The 26507-nt window shown below is 40.6% G+C and overlaps 2 protein-coding genes across 2 annotated transcripts; both read right to left on the bottom strand.

Annotated features, from left to right (window-relative positions):
* Positions 1 to 1295: 1295 nt before the first annotated feature.
* Positions 1296 to 8906, bottom strand: ppp1r14aa (protein phosphatase 1, regulatory (inhibitor) subunit 14Aa). Its single transcript, XM_034607399.1, has 4 exons — positions 8544 to 8906; positions 5713 to 5793; positions 5387 to 5419; positions 1296 to 2542 (listed from the first exon to the last, which is right to left on the bottom strand). Exons 1-4 carry the CDS (start codon positions 8745 to 8747, stop codon positions 2366 to 2368), a joined length of 495 nt encoding a protein of 164 aa, XP_034463290.1. The 5' UTR covers positions 8748 to 8906; the 3' UTR covers positions 1296 to 2365.
* A 2983-nt stretch (positions 8907 to 11889) lies between these two features.
* Positions 11890 to 16669, bottom strand: dlb (deltaB). Its single transcript, XM_034607398.1, has 7 exons — positions 16420 to 16669; positions 16094 to 16333; positions 15887 to 15944; positions 15512 to 15769; positions 13995 to 14356; positions 13411 to 13627; positions 11890 to 13016 (listed from the first exon to the last, which is right to left on the bottom strand). Exons 1-7 carry the CDS (start codon positions 16468 to 16470, stop codon positions 12301 to 12303), a joined length of 1902 nt encoding a protein of 633 aa, XP_034463289.1. The 5' UTR covers positions 16471 to 16669; the 3' UTR covers positions 11890 to 12300.
* Between the last annotated feature and the right edge of the window lie 9838 nt (positions 16670 to 26507).

Below are 26507 nucleotides of genomic sequence, written 5' to 3' on the forward strand. Positions count from 1 at the left end.
CTTCTGACGTTGTCTCTGGTTCGGGAGTGGCTTGACACGAGGAGTGGCTTGACACGAGGAATGTGACAGTTGTAGCCCATGTCCTGGATACGTCTGTGCGTGGTGGCTCTTGATGCACTGACTCCAGCCTCCGTCCACTCCTTGTGAATCTCCCCCAAATTCTTGAATGGCCGTTGCTTCACAATCCTCTCAAGGCTGCGGTTATCCCTGTTGCTTGAGCACCTTTTTCTACCACACTTTTGCCTTCCACTCAACTTTCTATGAATATGCTTGGATACAGCACTCTGTGAACAGCCAGTGTCTTTAGCAATGACCTTTTGTGGCTTACCCTCCTTGTGGAGGGTGTCAGTGACTGTCTTCTGGACAACTGTCAAGTCAGCAGTCTTCCCCATGATTGTGTATCCTACTGAAGCAGCCTTAGAGACCATTTAAAGGCTCAGGAAACCTTTGCAGGTGTTTTGAGTTAATTAGCTGATTAGAGTGGGACATCGTGAGTCTACAATATTGAACTTTTTCACAATATTCAAATTTTCTGAGATACAGAATTTTGGGTTTTCATTAGCTGTAAGCCAGAATCATCAAAATTAAAAGAAATAAATGCTTGAAATATTTCACTCTGTGTGTAATGAATCTATATAATATATGGGTTTCACTTTTTGAATTGAATTATCGAAATAAACAAACTTTTCCATAATATTCTAATTTATTGATATGCACCTGTATATGCTGCGACTTTCTATCACACACCATTCATTCAGGAGCTATTTCAGGTTCGGTAACTTGCCCAAGGACACTTCAGAAAGCAGACTGGAGCAGCCAGGGATCAAACCGCCAACCTTCTGGTTAGTGGACAACCCGCTCTATCTCCTGAGTCACAGCAGCCCTTATATTTAATTCACATATTAAGATTTCATGGGACCTCCACAGATGAGTATCACTTTAAATATTTACCATTCACTGTATAAGTATATACGAACAAGGTCCCATATATTTATACCGTCAACAAGAATGTAAATGTATATATATATATATATATATATATACGTTCTTCGAGTATGCTTGAGTATAGAGAGGAATAATGTGCGAAACAAATGTATGTATGTCATTAGTCTTGAGGAGGAATTATACAGCTGTACTTACTAAACTGGTATTTCTGGTATATAGTCTGCCAAACTGGTATATAGTCTGCCAAACTGGTATATAGTCTGCCAAACTGGTATATAGTCTGCCAAACTGTGACAACCCACAAATATTATTCACAGAAGTAGAATACAGCAAGAAAAAAAACACACCCATAGTGAAAGAAATGGTTTAATTAGAAACTCAAAGCTCTTTACAGAATCAAAGTTAAGTGAAAAACTGAAAATGAAGTAATAACTCCAGTCAATTGAATGACAGTAAAGTATCATTAAAAACTACAGTGTAAACAGGATTACTGCCAGTGTTACATTTTACTGTAAAGTAGATGTATAAGTAGAATCCATGTCTCTTTCCTGTAACACGACAATAAATAACTTTTATAATTTAACATAAGTCATATATGCATCTAATTGAGCTGTGTTAAAGTTGTGTAACGTGTGTTCAGTGGAAGGTGGAACATACTGTTAGTGTGCCACAGTGCAGCTCAGTGTTACATTGTTACATACAGTGATATAAAATGATGCGTGATGTTAAATATGTATCAGGAGGTTATGTGAAAAAGAAGAGCTGTACATTCTCTTTTTCGATCCCTCGTCCCTTCATCTACTCTCAGTCGAGTAAACGTGTGAGTCGCATGTTTCAGTGCTGGAAATAAATCCTGGTCTTCAGGGAAATACTGTCAGAGGAGAGATGTATGATGTGAATAATTGATATTTTTCTTCCTGTATGATTACTGACTTATTATCCACACATGGGAAATGTGCAATCTGTTTTTTAAATAAATGCTTAAAGGAATTGTTACATCTGCTTTCTTACCAAGACTTTAATGAAAAGGTTGATACTGCTCGAATATCTGTTCATTAAATATAAGGCTGCAGTTAGCTTAGCATAAGGACTGACGAGAGGTCTGGAGAGAGGAAAGAAAACTGCAGCTCCAAGTTCACTAATTGTTCAATCCTCACAACAATGAAGAGTAAGAACTGCCACCTGTGGGTTTACTAGATGTATGGGCCAGACTATTGCTTGGCTGAGAGCGGGAACATCCTGGATTTGTGTTATCAATGAGAGGATGCTAGAAGACCAGTGAGTACATTACTTGCATGCACAATAACAAAACGGGGATCTGCACGTAAACACAATGGGACATAGTGCTGCTAATCTCCTCAGGGGACCTTTATTGGTGGTATTGATCTTCTCATCTGTGTGTGTTTTGGTCGGGGTCTTGTCAGAGGGTCTGGTTTTGGCCTCGAGTTTGGTGGTAGTCTTGCTGTGAGTTGTTGAAGTGGTAGGGCTCGTGGCGGTAGTGGCTGTGACAGATGACCGGATGCTCGATGCCTTCGCTCTGCAGCTCGTCCTGCTTCTGAACGCCCTCCAGCTTTCCCACCAGCTCCTGGATGAAAGTCTGCAGAAGATCACAAGTGTCACAGGGAGCAGAGGCAACAGCTTTCCAATAAGCCTATTCAGCAGATACTCTGTGTATAACTACGATTCATGTTGAGTAAATAAGATAAACACTGAGTGTGTCCTACAATTGTGATATAGTCCTTTATAACCATGAACGCTCACACTAGTTTATTTTGAGTCGATCTCCGTCCTGCTGAAACTCGCTAAAAATAGTCCCCACAAAGCTTAACTATTTACTCCTGCATGGGCAATTGTTTGCTAAAATCCAAATGTATTAGTATAGCCCACATTCACAAATCACAATTTGGCTCATAGGGCTTAAAAATCTGTACTAGTTGCCACATCCCCTGTGCTTAGCACCTGACTAAAGTGAGGAAAAACTGCCAAAAAATAATAAACACAGAAACCTCAGGACAGACAGATGCCTCGTGGAGCAGAGCACGTCAACAAAAAAACGATAAATACAACATTCATGAGAAAAAACTGTGTCTAACATAAATGTTGTATTGAGTTGTATTAATGTTTAAAATATCTATACAGAAGAAAATGTCTGACAGAAATGAAGGAAGAGGCCGAGCCTGGCTTATTTAGGAAATTATTTTTAACAGTTTTGGCCAATGATGCCTTTTTTCTCTCTTTCTTCTCTTTCACCACCAGTCTCAATTCAACACATCTACAGATTATCCTCTGGAGTTTAGCTTCAATTTAAATATATTCTTTAACTTCAACTAAGACAGTTCAGTTTGTACTTACTAAACGTTACTGAATAAACAACTGGCAAAGGCTTTCATAAACATGATACAATACTGTAGATTGACGGTTTCTGCAATATGCATGTTAGATGTGGACATGCTCCAACGCATCTATGGCTTTTATAACATATGTATGAATGGAGAATTTTGACCATTAAACACAAGGTAAATTTCTATAGAAATGAAGAAGCTGTGTTTTTTTTTAAAAAAAGCATGTTGTTGCAGAGGAGGCACATGGACATTTTCCGAGGAGGTATTTCAGTTTCGTGCTAATACTTTATATGGAAACATCTGGAAGCATCTGTATCACTGGCCACTGACTGTAAGCCCTGTGTCACTCTTGTCTGTTTACATCACTAATTAAACCACGATTAAATGTCTAAAGCAACATTCATAGAGCCGTTATCAGAGCAGTTACAATGTGGAAGTAATGTTAAGTTATTTTCCACCCTGTTTTTTTGAAGGACTTTGAGTGATATTATGTCCATAGATGGAAGAAGGCCTAGGAGAGCAGCTGGCTCCCAGGAGGGGGCCCTAGGGCCCAGTAGAGGAAGTTCCCACTCTATTTTGTGTTGTGATCTAACTGTTGTAAATGCTCATAATTCCTTATGAACACAGTCAAAATAAAGTCACAGTGTATCAGTGTATGTATACACCACACAACACTTTCTAAACATCCCCTTTGGTTCACATCTATTAGTGCTGACTGTGTTTCATGGTGAGATTTTTTTGCTTGATAAAAAATGCAGCATGCAGATGAGGTGTGTTATGTCAACAGTATGAGAAGAAATGGCCAAAACAATCAGCCAAATACTGACAAATATTTGTTCCGCCCTGGAATCGCTTGCTTTTGTTTTCCTTCGAGAGACATTCATCTGGGGTAATAAAGTTAAGCGTTGTCTTGGCTGTGGCCGTTCATGTTGACACTAATTTATCGTCTGTTCATGTCTTTAGGAGCAAACTTAAGTCACATGATGTAGATTTCTCTCAAAGGACAAGCTCAGAGTTGAACAAGTCTGTCTTAGAAAAATTCTCATATTCCCATATGAACACTGAAACAAGTTTTATTGTCTGTAATATTAATGTATCCATTTTCTAATGGCCTTCCAATGTAAGTAAAGGGAGACATTTGCCTTCAGCCAGAGAGACTTTACACTATTTTCTATTTTAAGCCAAACCAAGATATTTTCCTAAACCTAACCAAGTAGTAGTTTTGTTGCCTAAAGTGTGACTGAAAACTGTGGCCAGAAATTCCTGAAGTCAAACTTTTCTCACCAACAACCCACAGTCCTCACGCTGCAAAAGTACAATTCAAAGTTTATCTGAAGTGAAAATAAGGCTACAGTTATTTGATGCTCAGCACAGAAACTGTTAAGATGCCAACTTAGGTTGATTAACTCTGTTTCCTGACGCCTCATTTACTTCTGATAAACTCTGGAATAAACTTTGAAACAGAACAAACAGTTTCAGTGTTTATATAGAAAGAGTGGGTTACATTACTTTGGAATCTAGTCAGCTACTGAAAACTACTTATATGGCAGTTAAAACTATTAAAACTGCACTTCTTGTGCTGCATGTGTCTGAAGCTGAAGTGACGGGCGGAGGCCATTTTTGAGGTGACAGCTCAACTGACTATCTGTTCTTTTTCCCTGCCACAGGGTGGAGCACTTGTCAACAAAACCCCATGTTACAGGCACATTTCTCATTAATAAACATCAGTGGTTCTCATGAAAAAAATGCACTTGCCATAAAGCTAACCAACATATGATACATTAATAAGCCTTGACAAATTAAATTGATCTGGGCTGATTATAGTAACTTATTATTGAAATTATTATGTAATTATGATGTAATCTATTGCTACCCAAACCTGCATACCTGTGTGTGAGTGCTGTTTTACAACAGACTTCAGAATGTGCACCCATACTTTAATGATGCACCTTATCAGAGTGTCTGAGATAGCAGCCTCCCTGCTAACCTAACCCTAACCCTGTGTGATGAGGAGTCAGGTGCTGCAGCTTCAGCTTCCCCCTCTGTGTGTGTATACTATACATGCAGGTAAACATTTGTGTCTTGGCTTGGAAACGTACCTCTGTGTTGTTACTGCACTTTTGAAGAAGCTCCTGTTCAAAAAAAGGAGACGAAAGAAATCAGCAACACAAATACATATTTATCTATCAATATTCTACAATAAAACACATATTGTCACTTCAGCAGTAAGTGCCGTATAAAATAACACTTTCAAACATGATTGAGTGACTCTCTGAACAAAAATTGGTGCTGAAACCTGAAAAACCCCAATGCTAGATCTCTGTGACTGAAGACTTAACATTTAACAATGTTGGATCATTGAGAAGATCTTCCATCACACAATCAGCACCGTCTCATACTTTTTGAATGACCTGGTTCATTTTACCTGTAACTTTTTCACTCTGTCCTCGACGTTCGGCAGATCGATCAACTCGTCAATGTTTACCTCCTCTGGTATGTCACCCTCCTGAATTAAACACAAGATCAACACACACGTCAGCATAAAAGAAGGATGCTCTGAACACACATTTCCCCACTGCCACTTGAGTCTTTAAAAATTCCTCATGAAGTTTCCCCATTTATTCCCACATATTCAAGAACGTGACTATTGCGGCATGTTATACTTTTACTAACTGAAATATTTAAACCCACAGGAGCTGCATCGACACATGAAATGGAAAATTATAGATGTTAAATGTATCATATAGGTTTCAAGTATATTTCAGCATATTTCAATATTATTTAAGCAAATATTCAAGTTGGAGTTGTGGGTAATGAAGGTGCCAGGTCCTGTAACAATAGAATTGTTGTTACTAGTTCATGTCATAAGTCCTACGAGACAAATTGTGATTAGTGAATATGGGCTATACAAATAAAATGTGATTGATTGATTGATGTTGGGGGACCGTTTTGTGTGGTACACAGACCAAGAGTGATGAGAGCTAGTCAGAGCTGAATTTACTGTGAAGACTGACAGAGTTAAATAAAGTCACAAGTAAAGTGAAACAAGACAAGTGCTTACATCGCCCATGAAACAGGTCTTGACAGGGAGGCATGTGTGATATACATAAAAAGAATATCACTGGTTCTGCTGCCCTCATGTGTCTGAGACTCTGAGAAGGTTAGTGCAGCTTTATAAGTCATTCAGATCCCCAGAGATCACAAAGTCACACAAATCCTGTGAATATCCGGAAACTTAGAGATGCTTGACAAGATGAATAAATAACTAAATAAAAGCACAAAGAGAAACTAAGCATGTGTCTCATGCTGAACCTGTGTAAGCAGGTTAGAAAAGTACTTCCTCATACATTTACCAAAAATAATGTCCTCTTTGGTTTCAGCCTGCCCCCTCTTCATGTCAATCATTTGTGTTGTTAGGCTCTGGGGGCTGAATAGCAACAATGTTGACGCAGTACAGTAACAGGGGCCTGCTATGTGTGGACAAACAGCCATTGTCCCAGCTGAGTGAAGGGACAGTCTCACCCAGCCTTCCACACCACTGCACTGCTCTGCCTGTGGAATCAGGCATTGGCCCATAAGATTGTAACTGAAAAAATTATCATTCAATCAATCAAATTTAGTTTGTATTGCCCATATTCACAAATCACAATTTGCCTCATAGGGTTTAACAAGGTGCACAATCCTCAGCCCGTAACCCACTAGAGAGAGGACAAAACTACAAAACACCCTTCTACCAGGGGAACAACGCAGAGAGCTCAGAGAGCCACATGTGAGGGATCCCTCTCCCAGGACGGACAGAATGTGCGTGGAGCAGAGCACATCGACAAAATACCAGCATTTACCAAATTCATGAGAAATGAGGTATTCATACAAGAGAAAATGTCCGACAGAGATGAGGGGAGTCATGTAAGACAGAGCAGTAATGGGTGGGACTTTTTAGTTTCACAACATGACTCTTGTATGGCACACAGTAGAGTCCCTGAAGGCCCAACAGTCCCCTTATGACACCACATTGAAATTCACCAGATCCTGATTTTTATTTAGATCAGCAACAAATTGCACACACTCATAACTATCCAGTTTAATGGAATATTGAAAAACTTTGTATCTTGCAATGTTAAAAAAAGGGATAAAAAAAATGTCTGGATCTGCCCCCCGATGAGGATTCACACTGAAAGTTGAATGGGTTCATGTTAGGCCCACAACCAATCCATCCACTATTCGTGGAAAATAGTCCATTTGATTTTGTGTAATCTTGACAGACAGGGGTAAAAGCCTAACCTCCTTCACAGAGGTAATAATTATGCAAGTCTGAGTCATTATTTTATGTACTTGTGTACAACAAAAACGACAGATTAATAAAACAATGAGGAATATATTCTAAATAGACCATTAGCTTCTTCATATAAAATAAATGTTTTGAGTAAGAGGTCGATGTGAATAAATCACTGGCTGATGAAAGTTGTTTAGTCCTTATTTCTCACAGAGCTGCCTTATTCCTTAGTCCAAAAAGGAACTCTTCTCCCCCATGTCTCCCCCCTGAGAGATCCCACTCCCCCAGCAGCTGCCTCAGCAGCCACATGCACAGTGTCCACCTCCTCCAGGGACATATACATGCTGCTCTCATCCGCCATAACCTTCTCCTTGTCCCTTTTCCTCATCATTCACACTCGTCTCAGTTCCACACTGTCCATGTAAGGCAGAAACCCCCAAAGACAGACACATGGACCCAGAGAAGAAGGGGACAGCTGTGGAGTGCACCATCCCAGGCCTTGTAAGGAGAAGCACCTCTGCTCTGCGGTAAACACCTCATATATCACAGGAGGCCTCAGCTTCAACACTGTCATCTCACTGTGGCACAAACAACTTTCAATTCACTGTCTTTTCTCATGAATTTTGTAAATGTTATTTTGTTGATGTGCTCTGCTCCTCCTGGGAGAGGGATCCCTCACATGTGGCTCTCGGAGCTCTCTGCGTTGTTCCCCTGGTAGAAGGGTGTTTTGTAGTTTGTCCTCTCTCTAGTGGGTTAAGGGCTGAGGATTGTGCACCTTGTTAAACCCTATGAGGCAAAATATGATTTGTGAATATGGGCTACACAAACAATATTTGATTGATTGAATTATCCTTTTTTCAGTGACAGTCTTATGGGCCACCTCCTGCCTGACTCTTTGAACCTATTCTGATGACTGTTATTTGCTGATTAGATGATACTACACCAGCAGCCTCAGCAGCCCCCTCCTGCCCGCGGACACGCACCTGACCCGCGTACAGCCGATCCAGGCTCTCGTCGATCCACTTCTCCAGGTCCAGCCGCCTCTGTAGCTCCTTCCTGTTGTACTTCACCGTGACCCGTGCGTGTCTCTTCGGGATATTACACCTCTGGTCCTGGTGCGACTCCGGGTCCGATGGCGATACTTCGTCACCCGTCAAAGGCGTCGTGCCGGTCCGGTCCTCTGCCATGTCTGCTGGGGACTGGTCTGACTGGTTCCTCGTGTCTTTCAGTCAGGAGGGGAGAGAACTGGGAGGCGACGACAGCTCAGACAGGCTGACTGACTACTGCTGCTGCTGTTTGTTCACAGAGCATCACCACAAATACTGAGGAACTATTTATACATCAGATCACATTATCTCCATAAATCATGTAACAAATTTAAATATAATAATATCATTATTATAATTAGTAGTATTAGTAGTAGTAGTACTATTCTTGTTGTTAGTATTATTATTATTATTATTATTATTATTATTATTAGTAGTAGTAGTAGTAGTAGTATTACTATTATTAACTGTTGTTGCTATCATAAAAATATTACATCTACAAATATTTCTCTCTTATTCGTTATAATAACCAGTCTGACAGCTGAAATATAATGGTTACACGACTATTTTCACCCCTTATTTCTAACTCATCTGTAAACCTAAAGTTTATTCAACCACAACAATTATTATTATTATCATTATTATTATTATTATTATTATTATTATTATTATTATTGCTGTTACTAGTATTATGTGTTGCTATCATTGATATCATCATTATATTTATAGGCTAAATATCACTCTTATTATTTTCATTGTAACAACCATTCTGACAGAACTGTTAAACAACTATTCTTGGTCTTCCCTTCTCTCTCTCCACTCTTTTCCATCCACCCCTCCTCTCTTCTCCATTTTTCTCAGCTCACCCCACCGGTGGAGGCAGATGGCCGCCAACATTGAGTCTGGTGTCTGGAGGTTTCTTAAACATTCCTCTCCGCAGTCACCAAAGAGGGAACTTTTGTGTTTCTCTATAATATTCTAAGGTCTCGACCTTCGACCTGACTGTGTAAAGTACTTTGAGATACACAAATAAAATTGAATTGAACAGAAATTGTGTCTCTGGTGCTCTGTTGTGGGACTATCTATTCTCTATCATTTTGTCAACCTAACTATGTAAAGTGCCTTGAGATAATGTATGTTGTGATTTGGCACTATGCTAACAAATTCCAATGCCATGTACATTATGTGCAGCCTATATCTGACACCACAACTTTCCATCTTCATGTGAGCACTGGCAGACTGTAAGGGAAATGTAACATTTTGACCACAATATGATCATGTTAATTTCCCCTTTGATTGATCATGATTGAATCTCATACAATGTAACCTTGATCATGCTGTATCCTGTACAACTGAATGAATCTTGGCCTGATTGCTTTAACTAAGGCATTGTTGCCTTGATGTCATCAGAAGATCCTGACCTTTGACTTTGTAACAAACCCAACCAGAGTGGGAGGGATGAGCCAAATGTATAAAGACAAAGAACTGTTTCCCATCGGGGTGCATATTACAAACTAACCTTTGTCGTATGCACCATGCTCTGAGCATTAAAGTGTGACAATACTGTAAGAGAATTGTGTCTCGTTCCTCGTTGTTAAGGTGGGATTGCAGAAATTGCCACGACACAGACTCTGACAGCTTTTAAATAATAAGCGTCCCTATTTCTAACTCATCTGTAAACCAGAGGAAAGAAAGAAACAAGAGAAGTCAGTGTCAGGGCAGGAAATCACAGCAGATTATGTGGGTGTGTCAGCTCAGTGCTCAGCTGCATCAGATCAGTTGATAATGTGACCGAACCTAAACTGTTTGTGAGACAGAACATCAACACATGCCAACAGCACCCAGTGACCTCAGCACCAAGTACACAACTTGACTTCCTGAGAAACCTTTAAGTCACAGTTGGAAGAGGGTTTGTATCTCCTCCTGAGAAATGCTTTTAGTAGAAGAACTAGGATATACAACTTTTTACTTTGGTCAGTTATTATTGTCGGCAGATAAATGTTTTTTATTATTTCCAGCTTTACTCCAGATTTCTAATTCATCTCAACAGGAAGTTTCCTGACATCACTAAGATTAGGGATTCTCAAAGTGGGGACTGGTGACCACTGAGGATCCCTGAGGGGTTCCAGGGGGTCCCTGACTCATAGGGAAATTAGTTTATTATTTTCACTATAATTTCATCCATAAGTAACATATTGAGAGAATGCATGACGGTTGTGGTCCTGCATTTCATACACTACCTGAAATAAAAAACATAACATCTTGCTGAGATCTAGTTTGTTTGAGTATGAGGGGTCCTTGAAGCACGAAAGTTTGAAAACACCTGACTTAAATATTTGTACTTATATATGTTGTTGATGATGATGATAGATGTTTATGCACAGAGCTGTTCATGCCCCTTGAGTGTTCGGTTCGATTTATATATCCTAGTGCTTTTCTAGTCTTGATGACCACTCAAAGTACATCACAGTACAGTTTTGCCATTCACTCATCACACACACATATATACGTTGCATATGTGCAGCACTGTCTCTATGACACATTGTCACACACTTCAGATTTGGATTCAGGATTCAGTATCTTTCGCAAGGACACTTTGGCACATGGAATGAGGGAGACTGGGATCGAGCAGCCAACTTCTGGTTAGAGGACAACCCGCTCTACCTCCTGAGCCACAGCTGCCCCAAACAAATAAATTCAGTATTGACTCCCAAGATAAAAGGATGAGTTCATGGTGAAGAAATGTTCTTTTCGTTTTCCTTCATCAATGACTCCATCATGTGGAACAGAAACTTAAATCCAGAATCACTTCAAAGCGAATCTTTTATTCCACATCACAACCACCACACAATGAAATTAAATAATGTGAATGAAAACATGGAACATAACACAAACTTTGGCATGAAATCAAAATGGCACATGAAAGAGCAATGTGATCAGTAGTATATATAAGCTATATATATTTAAATTAAAGTAATGGCTGTCTCTTGTGTGGTAAATCACATTTTCCTTTATATCCCTGCTCTGAATATCTTTGGGATATTTCACACCAGCCTGCACAGCTCATAGAACAGTTGACGTACAACAACATCAAGCATCGGTATTCATTCAGCATCATATAAATATATATCTCTACATCTGTGACAATCAAAGTGAAGTGATAAACGCAAGGTTTCAAATAAATAAATAATATAAAGAATAAAAAATGATGGTACGCACAATAAGGAAAAAATGGGGGATTGAAAGGAAGATTGAAAAGTGAAACAAAACATTCCCTGTTTAAAAAACAACAACAATTAAACAAAGTGAACATATTAAAGACAATAACCCATTAAAACATATTTTTTGGGCAGGTTTTCCAAAGGTGTGACTTCCTGTATTTGGTTTGTGTTGTAGGTCCTATGAAAAGTGGGTTACGTTATTTGTCTCTTTGGGTCTTAAACATGGAAGAGCTTTGCCCTGTATAGTTTTATAATCTTTGTAAAACATACATATCAGAATAGTTCATTTGTCAATATTTTGCCTCTTCTTACATTTTTAACGGTATATTATCTCCAGCATGAGCAGAGCAGTATTCAGCTAATGAATCACGCTCACGTCATGTGCTCATGCTCACGGTGCACAAAGAGAGAGAGGCGTAACAAGTGCTAATTTTCTCCTTCCCCTGTTTCCACGTCCATGTTCACTCTCTGCTTTATCTCAGGCCTGCTCCAGAGCCCAGGCCGGCCTCGTCCCTCCACATGAAGTCCGGACGCTCACCTCTGGCCATGCTGCTCTCCACGGGGCTGTGCCTGTACCCAGATCTGCCGTCTGGGCAGAGGGAGAGGCTGAGGCGAGCTGTGCTGTTACTTATCTTAAACATGCCGTTTGGTCCCAGGAAGGCCTCTCTCTCGCTTCCTCCCACATTGTTGACCGTCTCCAGGTCATTGTAAACTGCACTGTCGTTCAGCTGCTTCCTCCCTTGCAGTCTCCTCCTCCTCCTCAAGAAGATAATGCCTGCCACCAGAACCAGCACCAGAACAGCCAGAATGCAGGAGATGGTGAGGGTGGCGGAGGATGGCTGGGAGGCTTGGCGCAAAGCTGGCTTGAAACTGGGCTGAAGCGTGAACTCACAACTTGGACCCATGAAGCCCTTAGGACACTGGCATACTGGTCCCGTGAAGTGGGTAAAGCAAGTGCCACCATTCTGGCATGGACGGGCGCCACAGGCGTCTGAGCGTACACTGCAGTTCTTGCCGGTGTACCCCAGGGTGCAGGAGCAGGTGTAGTCGTTCACACCATCTTGGCAGGTTCCGGCATTCTGACAGGGGCTTGAGGCGCAATCGTCGATGTTGATCTGGCAGTTGGCCCCGGTGAAGGCTGCCTGACAGCGGCACAAGATGCTCTGACCAAGATCCAGACAATCGCCTCCTGCAGAAGAGAGAAATACTGAGGTCAGCATCCAAGCGTTCAAAGACAATGTATCCAACCATGTATAATTGTGTACGTGACAAATAAATCATATCTTATCTTATCTTAAACGGTTATGTGCAATCTATTCACTGTACATATTCTGACACATAATATATTTCTTTACACTGTATATACCGGTTTAATTACAATTTTATTTTTTCTATATATTCCTGTATATTTCTATTTCTTTATATTCCTTCACCCAAGTACTGCATGCTACTTATGTGATGTCTTTCTGCTGCTGTAACATTGCAATCTTAATCTTATTTTATATTGAGCCAAAAGAAAACGGCTGTTTTGCTGTTAGGCCACAAGGGGTCGCCAGACAGGGGCCTCTCCTCTCCCCACTCACCATTCAGACAGGGCCTGTTGCTGCAGCGGTCCAGCTTCTTCTCACAGTTGGAGCCGGTGTAGCTGGGGGGGCAGCGGCAGGTGTAGCCTCCGGTCATCGCCTCCACACAGGTGCCACCGTTGAAGCAGGGACCATCTGCACACGTCATGGCGATGATCTCACAGTTCTTACCATAGAAGCCCTGAGGGCAGGTGCATGAGTAGTCATTCTCCAGGTCCTGAGGAGGGAATGGAAGAAAAACCTACATGTTAATGAGGAAATATATACAATTTTAACTGTCTTAAGTTTTTTATACTGTGAGGTTAGATCGCAACTGCTCCGTTTGTGTTGAGTTGTGAGAGAAGGAGAGAGTTTTGCTCTGTGTTGCCCAGCTGAGGTCTACCATAACTACTGGGATGTAAGTCAGTCACACTGCCTGCTGTAACCCTTAGCATTGTTGTTTTGGCATGAATCACTTTTGAAGTTTAGTTATCTTTGTATCTGTTCTTGTGCTTCTGAATGGAATCAGTTAACTTTATCTTATCTTGTCCTAATGGACTCCTCTCATTCTTTTTTTGTATAAGTGAACCTTATCGTTTACTTACATTGCAGCTGCCTCCGTTCTTGCAGGGGTTGCTGTCACACTCATTGGTTTCCAGCTCGCAGTTGGTGCCTCCGAAGCCAGGCCTGCATGTGCAGGTGTAGCTGCCCTGTCCTGTGTTGGTGCAGGTGGCACCATTGGCACAGGGCTTGTGGTTGGTGCAGTAGTTGAGGTCCTGGTCACAGAAGAGGCCCCCCCAGCCCTCCTGACAGTTGCACTGCCACGGCTGGTTGCACGTCCCGTGGAGGCAGCCTGGATAGCGGACGCATTCAGTGCAGGAGGGGCCCTGCCAGCCCATGCGACACGTACAGCCCCCTGGGGCCTCGCAGTAGCCGTGCTTCTCATTGCAGTCCGCCGAGCAGATGGCTGTAGAGGAGAGGGAGGGTGTGTGATTACAATGGGCACGCCTTCTCATACAAACACACTACTGGCCCCCCTGTCTGACCCCACTCCTGTTCCAGACTTCACTGTTGGTTAAGTATTAAGCCAAGCAGCTGGTAGGCACACTGCCGGAGAAAAATGCTTTCTTTTATCTCCTTCCCGTTACACACACACGCACACACAAAGACACCCAGATCACCTTGAAAAATGAATGTGTATATCTGATGGGGCCACAGTTCTTTCTCTCATTGTAATAGAGAACAAAAGACAGATGGGACACTGAAGAGTCTCTTTTTTAAGAATAAAACACAACACTACAGGATATTACTCAGGGAGAGGAATGACTCTATATACTTTGAAAACATCCCTGCTCAAAGTGTCAGTGTAGCACCTCAAATACCAGATAGTATCTGAGCAGTAAGATAAACACACACACACTTTTTATCCTCATGCTTTGACAAATCCATAGTCTGATTTATGAATTCATGGGACGAGGAAACATTGGGATTGTCCATTTGTGTTAATATTTTGTGATCTGACTTGTTGTCTTCATTATCTTAAGGCTCTCAATTCCTTTATGTGGAAGTTTATGTCATTTTAAGAAAATGTTTTATCTACACTGTTTTTATACTGACTATAGAGAGCTGTCACGGTTCTTAGAAGGATACCTGTTATTTTACTCTATTCATCCTTCTTAGTGTTGCTTATCATATTCTATCATATTCACACTGTGTATATTTATTTACCTGATTATGTCTAACTGTAGTGCTGAGCTGTTGTTTTTTCCCAGTAGTAACGCTGTTTTAAAGGGTGTGATGTAAACAAAGTTAATTATTCTATTTAAAGTATCTATAACACAGGTTTACTAAATCAATGCAATTAACAGTTTGTGAAGATTAAAAAATAAAGTTAAATTATAAAAAATATTTTAAAGAATTAAGAGGTAGGCTTTTAAATTATATTGTGGATGTTTAAATTATATTGTAGATGTCCAAATCTACTTGTATGTGTGTGGATGAATCTAGTGTTTTACAGGGGAGGATACATTTCTAACTTGCTCCCTCCACAGGTCAGGCCAGTCAGTGGACCACTAGTACAGGATCTGAGTGCCTTGCTCGAGGGAACTCCAAAAGCACTTACGCTCAGAGCAGTAGTTTCCCTTCCAGCCCTCCAGGCAGATGCGGTTGCCCTCCTCGTCGCAGGTGTAGTGACCCAGCGTGTCGTCCCTCGGTCTGCAGTAGTCTGCGCAGCCGTCTCCGAAGTAGTACTCATCGCAGAAAACGTGGTAAGAGTAGCGCAACTCGCTCTGCTCGCCGAAGTGCACGTCCTGGGACCAGTCCTCCCCGATGGCCAGTCTCCTCTTGGTCGCCAGGCGGCTCACGAGATTGTTTTGGTTGTCTGTGGGGAAAAGAACGTTTTTTAAAAAGTTGCATCTTGCAAATAAGCCCGTGCGTAATAGGGTAACTATATTAAACACGGTCCAACTACGAGAGTAGGGACAACAGCACCACCTACCCGTGTATTCAGTGGGGGATTCTGCGTTCCAAGCTTCAATGATCAACGAAAATGTTCCCTGGAACCGAAAGAAATAACCATTTATCCAACATGAATCAATTCAGCAGTAGATAAACGATGGTTTGCATAGACGGTCTTTAAAAACAGCAGTAAGCCATTTTAAATAAAAACACTTTTAGACATGCGTAACAAAGATGTTCCATTTACCGGCCACTTGAAGTGGAAAGGCACCCGGATGGGTGCGCTGCTGGAGATGGAGGTGTGGTCGGCCCTGATAACGTTGGTGTGTCCGGTGCCAAAGGTGCAAGGCGGCTCTGCGGAGATCACATCCTCCGGGTGTTTTAGGCAAATTCTGAAAAATATATGGCAGTCCCTGTGTCTCCTGCAGATGCGCTGCGCCGTGTTGAATGAATGGATCTTCAACTCAAACACACCAGAGGAACATACCTGCAGTGACAGAGAGATGATGTCAGACACGTGTACTGACAGACATAGTGAGAAGGTTATTTTAGCAGAAACAGAAAACAACTTACTGTGTGCACTAAGGCCAGAGCCAGGAGGTATCTGATGTGTAGATGTGCCATTTCTTGCTCCCTGTTTAAGTGAATGTCCGCATTCGTTGTGTGCAATGGTATTCCCAAAAGTTGCAGAGGAAAACACTTCAGAGTAGAGGACAAATCCCCCCAAAAAGAAAAAAGTTTAAACACTGGGCTATATGATCCTCTTGATGTCCCTTAAATCCTCCTGCTTCTTCAATTCCTCCGTCCTATTGCTGGCACTACACTTGTTTTGGTCCTGGTGCGTAAAGGCGCACAGTGGATTTATACCCAGCGATGCTGCGCGTCACGGACAAAGAGGTGGAGCCGGGGCAGACCTCAGGGGAGCAGCCTGGCACAGGAGGCCCGTCTGGGGATTTAGGCAACCTACAGTACATCTGGACACAGTTAGGAATATGCATTAGAAGCTGGCGTAGGGCAAATATGTGGAGAATTAGATGAATTTTAATTAACTATGGGCCTGGTGTGGGGGATGGACCTGCGTCACTCAGGCTCGATCTAAACTTATATGGTCAACAAAGTGTCCAGGTTTTAGTGAAGTCAGATTGAAGAACGTTTTTAATAGTAGCCCGATCCTGTGGTTGGAGTGAGATTCTACCACAATAAAGATGAAAACTTTTCATCCAAGAGATAATAACATTATTCAAACATCGGGGTGAACTTAATGAGCATGTCACAGCGTTTATGAAGCCCTCCTGCATTTCATCAAACAATAATTTCCATCACAATTTTCGCAGCTATTTAGATCATTGTTTAGAAAGTGTTTTTCACTTTGGGTCTTTCCTACACTCTAAACAAAGATCAGAAGGAAGCAGGGAAGAATGGCACATCGCCTTCCTTTCTTTACATCCAACATTATAATTGCTCGGACGCGTGTGAGGTGGTGGAGAGTTGGAAGGTCCACATTGTGCGTCTATAGCGAATACTGATAGTAGGGCCTCTTCTGTTGTCCTCTTGCGTCTGAAGAAGGGGGGGCAAGAAAGTGTGTGTCTGTGTGTCTGTGTGTGTGTGTTTGTGTGAGTGTGGGTTGAGGGGGTTGCGGGCTTTGGACTATCATGTTGCTTTTGTCTGGACCTCATAGGAACAGCTGTATGGTAATCAACGGCACATGGTCGACCCTGTGGGGCTCCAACCCCAGCTATTGTCTCCGCAAAGCGTCTATACACCCCCCCCCCCCCCCCCCCCCCCCCCCATAAGCACGCGCGCACACACACTCAACCATAACTCCTTATTGATTTAGGAAGGAGTGCGGTCGGCTGTCGGTTCCAGCACCTGTCGCCTGCAGCAGGGGTGATGTGGTTCAGAGTAAACACACCTAAACTGTTATTTAGACAGAAGAGCTGATCCAACCACCACGACTCATATCTGGACTAATATAAGACGCTGTGTCCTATAATTGAACAGAACAATAAGCCACTTCACAATTCATGTTATATGAGTTTTTAAGAGTCCTATAATACATAACTGATTACATTGATTTGTCTGTATATGATGACGGTCACCTAAAGGTTTGGTTTAACCACTTTTACAACCCAACACATGCTGCCTGACGACATGGATGTGAGTTTGATCCAGATTTTCTGAATCCAGAGGACTCCTCGAGTGAACGAAAACATGCGACACATCAGAATTGTCAAGATCGCCACAGTTTATTTATAGCAACTGCTATTTATTCATCTCACACACAACAGGCATGTGTGGTGTGTGATTATGTGCATATATATGGATGTGATGGCAGCAGGGTGGAGGATGGGAGGTGGGGCCTATTGATATTAAAATGAGGTAGAGGGACGCGTGCCTGCAGTGGCCCCCTGTATATCCTGACACGCTTCCCTGCACGACAACGTGGACAAAGGAGGGAGGAAACACACAGTTGTATGTAAACTAAGCAAAGTGTTGTCAGAGAAGACTCACAGTTCTGTCGGTTATTAATGGTCAATAATCGTGTATGTCAAACCTTAGAAGTCCTGAGCAGTTTCTACAAGTGGAACCAAATACTTCCAATGAGGAGGTCCAGACAAAATGAGAATACATGTTTTTTAGTTTGGCCATATAATTGGCTTGCAATTCCTCCAAATCAACCACACAAGAATGAAATATGTGATCCATGATTCCATATATTTACTCATAGATTAGAGTATGATTATCAGTTTACAGTAAAGTAATATCCAACCCTAATGTTGATTTGTTGTTTTATGGCATGGAAACTACTCTGCTATTGTTTATTTTAGTCAAATCAAACATGCTTTTAATATTCCCTTGACTTTGAAATGTAATATCCTCCTCTTAATATAACAAAATAATATATAGACAGGACACATGACACAATGGTGAAAATAGGCCTCTGGATAAGTGGGTACAAGCACCAACTATATGACTGCAAATAATCCTCCATCTTCCCAAATTATAAACTGATAATTTAAAATTTTGAAAATTCTTAGCAGAATATTTACTTACACAAGGGTTTTTTAAATTATCTATTTAATTATTATAACCTACATCAGAATTTTGAGTACACCTATTTGGTTTCGTGGACTGCTTAACAGGAATGGTCAGTAAGATTGTGTTAAAGTCAAAGTTTGGTTATAGAATTGGTGATGTGGTGGATATAAATCATGATGAATGTTGTATATGAGGAAAGTGTTGTGATTAGAGTGGACAGATTATATCATTGGGCTGAGAATGATATGAATGAACTATCAACTGAACCAGATCCCCATATCTGGTTTGTCTTCGAATGTGTGGGGGATAAAAACTAAACAGAAATTCAATTTCCGGTCTTTGTTTGCACATCAAATCATGTCTACATGTCAAAGAGCATTTTAAAACTTGTAAATATATGAATTGTAGTTGCGTGTGTTTGTGTGTAAATCTTTCTATACATCTCCTGTCACACACATAGCCCATACATCATCATCCCCCTCTATTCCATCAGGAGAGGTGCACCCAAATGTACGTCCTGCCTCCATCTACACCTGCTACCTGCTGCATCTCTCTGTGAAGGAGGGTGTGTGTGTGTGTGCCTTTGTGTCAGGGGAGCAGATGGACAGTGCACCCTCACTGGTCATCATCTGTATTAACTTGCAGGAGTGTGACATGAGCGTGCCACGGGGCATGGGAACCGAAAAGGAGTCATGTCATCCCCCTCAGACCTCCCATTAGCCTGAGTGGCCGGCATCTGCCTCATCTCCAGCCCACAGCAGCTTGAGGATCCTTCTTCTCCCCAAGGACATTTGGAAACAGAGAGGTGGTGGGGGTGCAAATCTGACCCAAGCAGGCCCTCGAGGGAGATGTTTGGGCTGTTGTGGCCACTTCTGAAGCCCAGCCTGCTGTCTGACTGTGGGACAATGGGAGATGTGGAATGGGTGTGTGGTGGGTTGTGATCTTCTGTTCGTGTGTGTGTGTGTATATATGCAGCCTCAAATTTATGCATGTCATTTGCTTGATTAGTTGATCTCATTAATATGCTGGATGCAGAAACACTGTCGGGTACCAAACAATGCACCGGCCCTGCACCTCCCCACTGAGCAGATTTACAGAAGTGAAAGGAGGCACGAGGAGTCTGGAGTCGCATTCAAGCAAATCACCGGCTAATTATAATACAGACAGAAATACTGTCTTATGACTTTTCTTTACTGTCCCTGGTCACAGGTCACAAAATCAGTGTTTTGAAACCTTTTAGGCCGTTTACCTCTCGTTTCCTCGGGCCATCTGTGCTGACTTCGGCAATTTACTGTTCCTTTATCCCTCCTCCAGACATTAGAGACAGTCGGCTTATACAGGAAGATATATTGTACTTTCCTTTGACGACCCATATGTCCCAGTATTTTAACCATTTAAGGCCTGTTAATCTTTTTTTCACTCAATATGTGCCTTTACACAATGAAATATTTATAGTTCATATTCATCAAATTCATATTCTACCAAACACTGAAGTCTCCTTCTTTCCCCATTGCCACAACACACATAGACCCTTTAGCCTACTACTTACAATTAGACATCTAGAGATTGACCGAGCTGTCAGTTGATTTGACAAATGACCAAGATGCTTTTCAGAGAAGAAAATATATAATTAGATAAGACCATGTAGAAACATAAATAGTGGGGTGAGTGTTAGAGGCCACATACTACACTTAAAAAAATATGATCAAAGATCTTTTACTGACACTGACTAGCAGGTTTCATTCATTGTGTCATCAGCCTCATCAGAACAAGATAATGCAATAATCGCAAAGTTGTGGAAATAATCGTGGAAAGTCAAAATGCATTTATTAAAACGGTAAATGGTCTGCATTTATAGAGTTTTTCTAGTCTTGATGACCACTAGGGTTGCAAAGGGGCGGAACATTTCCGGAAACTGTCCGGAAACTTTCCATGGGAAGTTAAGCTCGGGAATTTGGGAAATTTTGACACTTTTTTTGCAAATGTTAGCTTATAACAGGGAACCTAAATGTAGTTGAAAACAAGACTAGGCAAGCCTAGCTCAGCTGGAACCTGGATGCAGCTAGTTGGGAACATTGTCTGCCAGAAACGTAAACCTATGACTTTCTGTTGTTTTTTAACGTCTTTGTCATTACCTAGCATATTGATTACTTGTTACACTGAAGCCATGTTCATTTTAATACCAAGTTTATTTGTATACAGTAGGCTAACTTTTTACAGCAGTGAGAGTAGGATGTATGTATGTCCACACAAAAGTACACCATCACCTCGATTACTCGCGGCTGTTGGGGTCCATCAAAAAAGCGCGAGTTGGGCTACTTATCAAAAATAAAAGTAATTACCGCAAATTAAAGGCTGAGCAATAAAAACGTCATTCAAAACTCTATTTTAAAGATTTATGGAATGCAGCCAACGCTGTGTTTCTTTGAAAAGAATGTAGCTAGCTATTGTAAACCAAATTGACAGAATTAATGGATTGTTTTATTTTTCTCTCAACCCGACATGATCAAATGTGTCAAATGAAAGTCCGAAGTCCTCTTGTCCGAGAAAGCACGCAGTATCCATTATTGATTGACAACGCAAACAGGTGACTGTATTTATAGTCCACAGGAACAAAATTGTCTTGCTGGCAAGTGGCTAACGTTAGCAATTCTAGATCTTGCAGCATGATCTTGGTTAAAACAACCAAGATCATGGTTGATCATGGTCGATGACGTCATCAGCATCGCTTTCTCCTCCGCTGAGCCACAGGAGACATTTAACACCTGTGAACTACCTCCCATTAACTGACGTTTATGTGTAAAACTACTTCCCCTTTGCACTTTACATTCATTTCCTCTAAAGTAAAAATATATTCAGAAACCACCAATACTCATCTCCAACATACTGTCACATAGAGGAAACTGCTGAGGTCAGATTTTCATATTTAAGTCCATCGTTCCTGCAGGTTTTGATAAGTTTTCACTGACTGGGTTCTATCCTGAGATCCACATAGAGACGGTAGAGTTCTACTCACAAATGGATTAAGTCAAAAATGTCATTTTTAAAATTTGTATTAGAAATGTTTGCATGCATGTCTGCTTATGACAAAACAAAATGTTTATATTTATGTCTGTATATGACAAGGTAAATACAGTTAGTATAAATTACCCCAAAGTTTCCAGTTTATTCCCATTAATTCCCGTATATTCCCGTTAATGACCACTCTAAGCTCTTGACGGTTTAATGTCTTGTCTCAACAAAGAAAATCTACGCAACAGTTTGCGTTGATCTTTTTTGAGTCATAGCAACTTATTAAGAAATTACCTTCAACCAACAACCAACATTGAGTTAGGTCAATTAGCTTTTCCTCTGCAATGAAAGGTATTTTTAATTTCTACTTACTTAAGAATTGTTACAATAAACACAAACTTTAAAGTTGAATACTGCTTCAAATTAAGTTGTTCCAACTACTTTTTCCACATTATTGATCTTTTTTTCTTAATTTTAATAATTTTAAGAAAAAAACTAGTTTTTAAGTTGACAACCATTTAAAAATTCTATTTTCTCCAATTAGATTTTCTTCAGCAGTTTTTACTTTTTAACAGTTTTTCTTCTTTTAGCTTTGAAGAAATCAATTAATTCACGACAAAATTGTTTTGCAATTAATTGTTTTTATTTTGACCTGCAGTTATGTACAATCAAATTATATTTGTATAGCCCATATTCACAAATCACAATTTGTCTCCTAAGGCTTTAACAAGGTGTAAATGTAAAATTCAACTCAACACATCAAAATAGTGTTTTGAGATTTGGCACTTTGGCACTGGTTTCAGTCCATCGAGATCCGGGAACAGTTTCTGAGACACAAAGAATATAGATTAAGTTCCTTTGGTTCCCTCAACCGCGATGGTTGCTGTCTTGTGGTGAGATTCAGGGGTTAACTGCTGATCATCGATGATGGCATATTTCATCACATGCCTACCAAGGCTTGCCTCAAACTCTTCGGTGTACTGGAAAGCAAATGAAAAGATACGTTAGCTTGTTCAAGATAATGAACTAGATGATTACTGCAGACTTTTTACACTGTCACTCTTACTGAATTCAGTTGATCAATAGAGACATTATTTATTCTATTTTAACCCTTTTACAAACACACATACCCAATAATTAAAATGGCCTAAATAGATTGCATCAATAAAAATGAGAAAAAATATTCTATCATTGTAAGATAACAGATGCTTTTTTTCTTTTTCTTTTATCACCAAATTTAAACGGCATGTTATATGACCAAATAGGCCCACTTAAAGTGGGCCTATTGGTGGTGGTGAAGTGTTGGAGTCCACAAAACACTTTTGGAGTCTCAGGGGTAAACAGTGTTGCAGCCAAATCTGATACAATTGAAGTGTAGAAAATGTTCAAACGTGATAAAACAGAAAAAAAACATAACATGCCTCCATACTGCTCGTGAGGTGTCATCCAAGCTCCAAACCCCGACATTCATATTCAACTCGAAACGGCATAATTTACACCATGTTTTAGACTAAAAGTCCCCAACCGGAAGACGCGATGCTAGCGGATATAGTGATCCTAACGCGCACCCCATACGTTCCCTTGGACAAGAGCTTGTGTGCAGTTTGTGTGCAGTGTGTGTGCGTGTGAACGTGAACGCGGCTCCAGAGGAGGATATCACAGGACACTTAGGCTAACAACATGGTGTAAATGATGCCGTTTCAGGTCGTATATGAATGTCAGGGCTTGCGGATACTTGGATGACACCACAGGAGCAGTACGGAGGCATTTTATGTTTTTTTCCTGATGTTTTTCTAACATCTGAAAAATGAATCACCATTTACTTCAATTGTATTTGATTTGGCTCCAACACTGTTTACCACTGAAACAAAAATGTTTAGTGGACTCAATCACTTCACCCATCCCTCCATCAGCAAAGTGGTAAGTAGATGATGACTGAATTTTCATTTTTCTGTGAACTATCCTCTTAAAAAAATGGACTTCAACCCAAGTTGTAATAGACTTGAAATATACCTTTAATAGTATAACTTGTTTAAGTAACTTCAGACTGATTTCCATTAAAATATTTAACCAATGGCTGCCTGAAGATATCGGAAAATCAATCAAAAATGTAGTAAAAAGGCTAACAAACAACCAATATCACTGTTTTAAATTCAAAATACATAGACTTATATTACAAACAAACCTACTTGAGTTATATCAACTAATGCAGGGCATCACTCCATAAAGTCTTTGATTGCATGAGCCTCATATATGATTTCTTGCCTACAAAGAGAGAATGTTGTGGCCATTTTCTTGGCAACGATTTGGGATTTTCCCCTTTTTGTCTCTTCACAAGAGGTTCGCTCTCTTTTTGTCCAACGTTATCAATCCAATACAATTAATACAAATGCCTAAATACATAGCTTTTTTAAAATGTACTTGTAAATGAAATGAAACTTGCCTTGAATGTTCTCATCTTATTTTTTCAGCCTGCATGTCCTCTGACACAGTCTCAACTGTTTGAATCCGTCCAGGCATGTATACTAGCACCTGTATCGCCCGAATAATGTCCTAGGAGTTCATGCTCAATCCGGGGCTGCTCTGGCTTTGAGTGCTAGCTTGATCTGCCACGATGCTATTAGCTTTCTCCTTCAAAGCGCTTTTATCTTTAGGTGTTGGCATTTCTTCTTCTCTCTTTTGGCTCCTGGTGTTTCTTCTCCCACGCATTTATCCTTTTCACTGATAAATGTTGAGTTTTCTAGTTATTCTGTGGGTAAATTGTGATTTTATGAAGTTAATACAACTTAAATTTCCTTTCAAATCAATTAATGCAGAAATTTGATCTGGAATTACAAACAATATTAAGTTGATGTAATTATCAACAATATTTTTTTCATCATAACTCAACAAAATAATGTTTGCAACTTAGAGAGTTTATTTAAATCAATAAATTTGAATTTTTGTTTTGCAGCCATGCATTTAATTTAGTGGTGCTAACAGGTCCCCAGAATCACGTTTTAGACAGTGCATCTGTGTGCAGTACTTTTTCTACCACACATCACCTACACACTGCAAGCACAGCTGCCAGGTGCAATTTGGTGTTCAGTGACACGTCGGCACGCATAATGGAGGAGCCAGGGATCGAACCAGCGACATTTTGATCCGCTCATTCTCCTGAACCACAGCCACCTGCTACAGGGATAACGTTAAAGTTTTTTTCTCTCCACTAACTCTATCATTAAGTAGCTTCATTACATCTATACAATATGCCTACTCACATGTTCTACCATTACTGACAATAACTCTTCCATTACAATTGTCATTGCTGCTCCCTTCATCTCTAACAGACATTTTCTTAAATACTTTAAACATTGACACACTTTTCCATTATCTTAAAAACTGTTTCTTCTAATCAATGTTGTAAATATTGTAATGTTGTTGATGTGTTCAGTTACACGTGGCATCTACTGCACGTCTGGGCGTCCTGGGAGAGGGATCCCTCACATGTGGCTCTCTCTGAGGTTTCTACCTTTTTTTTCCATGTTTAAGTTTTTTTTGGGGGGTAGTTTTTCTCAAGCTTGTTGAGGGTTAAGGGCAGAGGATGCACAATTTTAAGCCCCATTAGATAAATGATTTTCGATTATGGACTTTACAAATTGGACTATATAAAATTGGATTTTAACTGGTTGATTGATTTGATATATACATTAGCCCATTTGTGCCACATATTACTAAATATATATTAACTAGGGTTATCAACTCTTAACCCCATGATCAATATTCAACTGCAGCAAAAAATATCAGCTACTACCATTTACATTAAATCAGAGCCACTTCTGTTCTGTGCAGGATTGAGGGTCTCTTACTGGATCCATAATGATGTCTGCAGTGTTACTTTCTTAGTTTAGAGATCTGCCAGCCAAATAGCTGATAAGGCCCTCTGGAGGTAATAGATACAGTACTGTTACTGTTGAACCACCTGAATGCTGCAATTTGAGTACATGACATCTACTACTGTAGAATGGCACTCAGTAGAACTCATACCTCCGCCATGGCCCAACAGTCCCCCTAAATTCAATCAAGATATCCGTTCTCTAAATGTGCCTGATTGAAAGTCATCAAGATCCATTAAATATTCCCTGGGAAAAAGATAAAATGTTGAATGATGCCCTTGCAATATTTAAGAAAAAAAAAAATGGATCTGCCCCAGATCTGGATCCACACCATAATTTACTGGGTTCTACCCTGATCCATACGGCATCCCTCCACCAAGATTCATGCTCTGGGCAGTTCTTTTTGTGCAATGATGCTTAGAAACCAACAATAGGGGTGAAAACCTGACCTTGGTTGAGATAATAACATCATAATTGGTGTGTGATGAGCACTCAAAGTGCTTTACAGTACGGTTGTTTTTGCCATTCACACACACATTCATACTGTGCATCTGCAGGCAGCACTTTTTCTATGTGAACGGCACAGCTGTCAGGGCCAATTTGGGGATCAGTACCTTGCCCATGGACACTTCGGCATGTGGAATGGGGAAGACATTAAACTTCCTACCTTCTGGTTAGAGGGTGACCCGCTTTACCTCCTGAGCCACAGTAGGCAATGTGAGGCATGATGTGTGG

Source organism: Hippoglossus hippoglossus, chromosome 14 (assembly GCF_009819705.1).
Source record: "Hippoglossus hippoglossus isolate fHipHip1 chromosome 14, fHipHip1.pri, whole genome shotgun sequence".
NCBI lineage: Eukaryota > Metazoa > Chordata > Actinopteri > Pleuronectiformes > Pleuronectidae > Hippoglossus > Hippoglossus hippoglossus.

Coding starts and splice junctions, on each gene's coding strand:
- ppp1r14aa (XM_034607399.1), bottom strand. CDS start 8,747: ATGGCAGAGGACCGGACCGGCACGACGCCTTTGACGGGTGACGAAGTA. Junction 5,794..8,543: donor ATCGGCTGTACGCGGGTCAG/GTGCGTGTCCGC, acceptor TGTTTAATTCAG/GAGGGTGACATACCAGAGGA. Junction 2,543..5,386: donor AGTGCAGTAACAACACAGAG/GTACGTTTCCAA, acceptor GATCTTCTGCAG/ACTTTCATCCAGGAGCTGGT.
- dlb (XM_034607398.1), bottom strand. CDS start 16,470: ATGGCACATCTACACATCAGATACCTCCTGGCTCTGGCCTTAGTGCAC. Junction 16,334..16,419: donor CTCTGGCCTTAGTGCACACA/GTAAGTTGTTTT, acceptor CTGTCACTGCAG/GTATGTTCCTCTGGTGTGTT. Junction 15,945..16,093: donor CTTTCCACTTCAAGTGGCCG/GTAAATGGAACA, acceptor TTTCGGTTCCAG/GGAACATTTTCGTTGATCAT.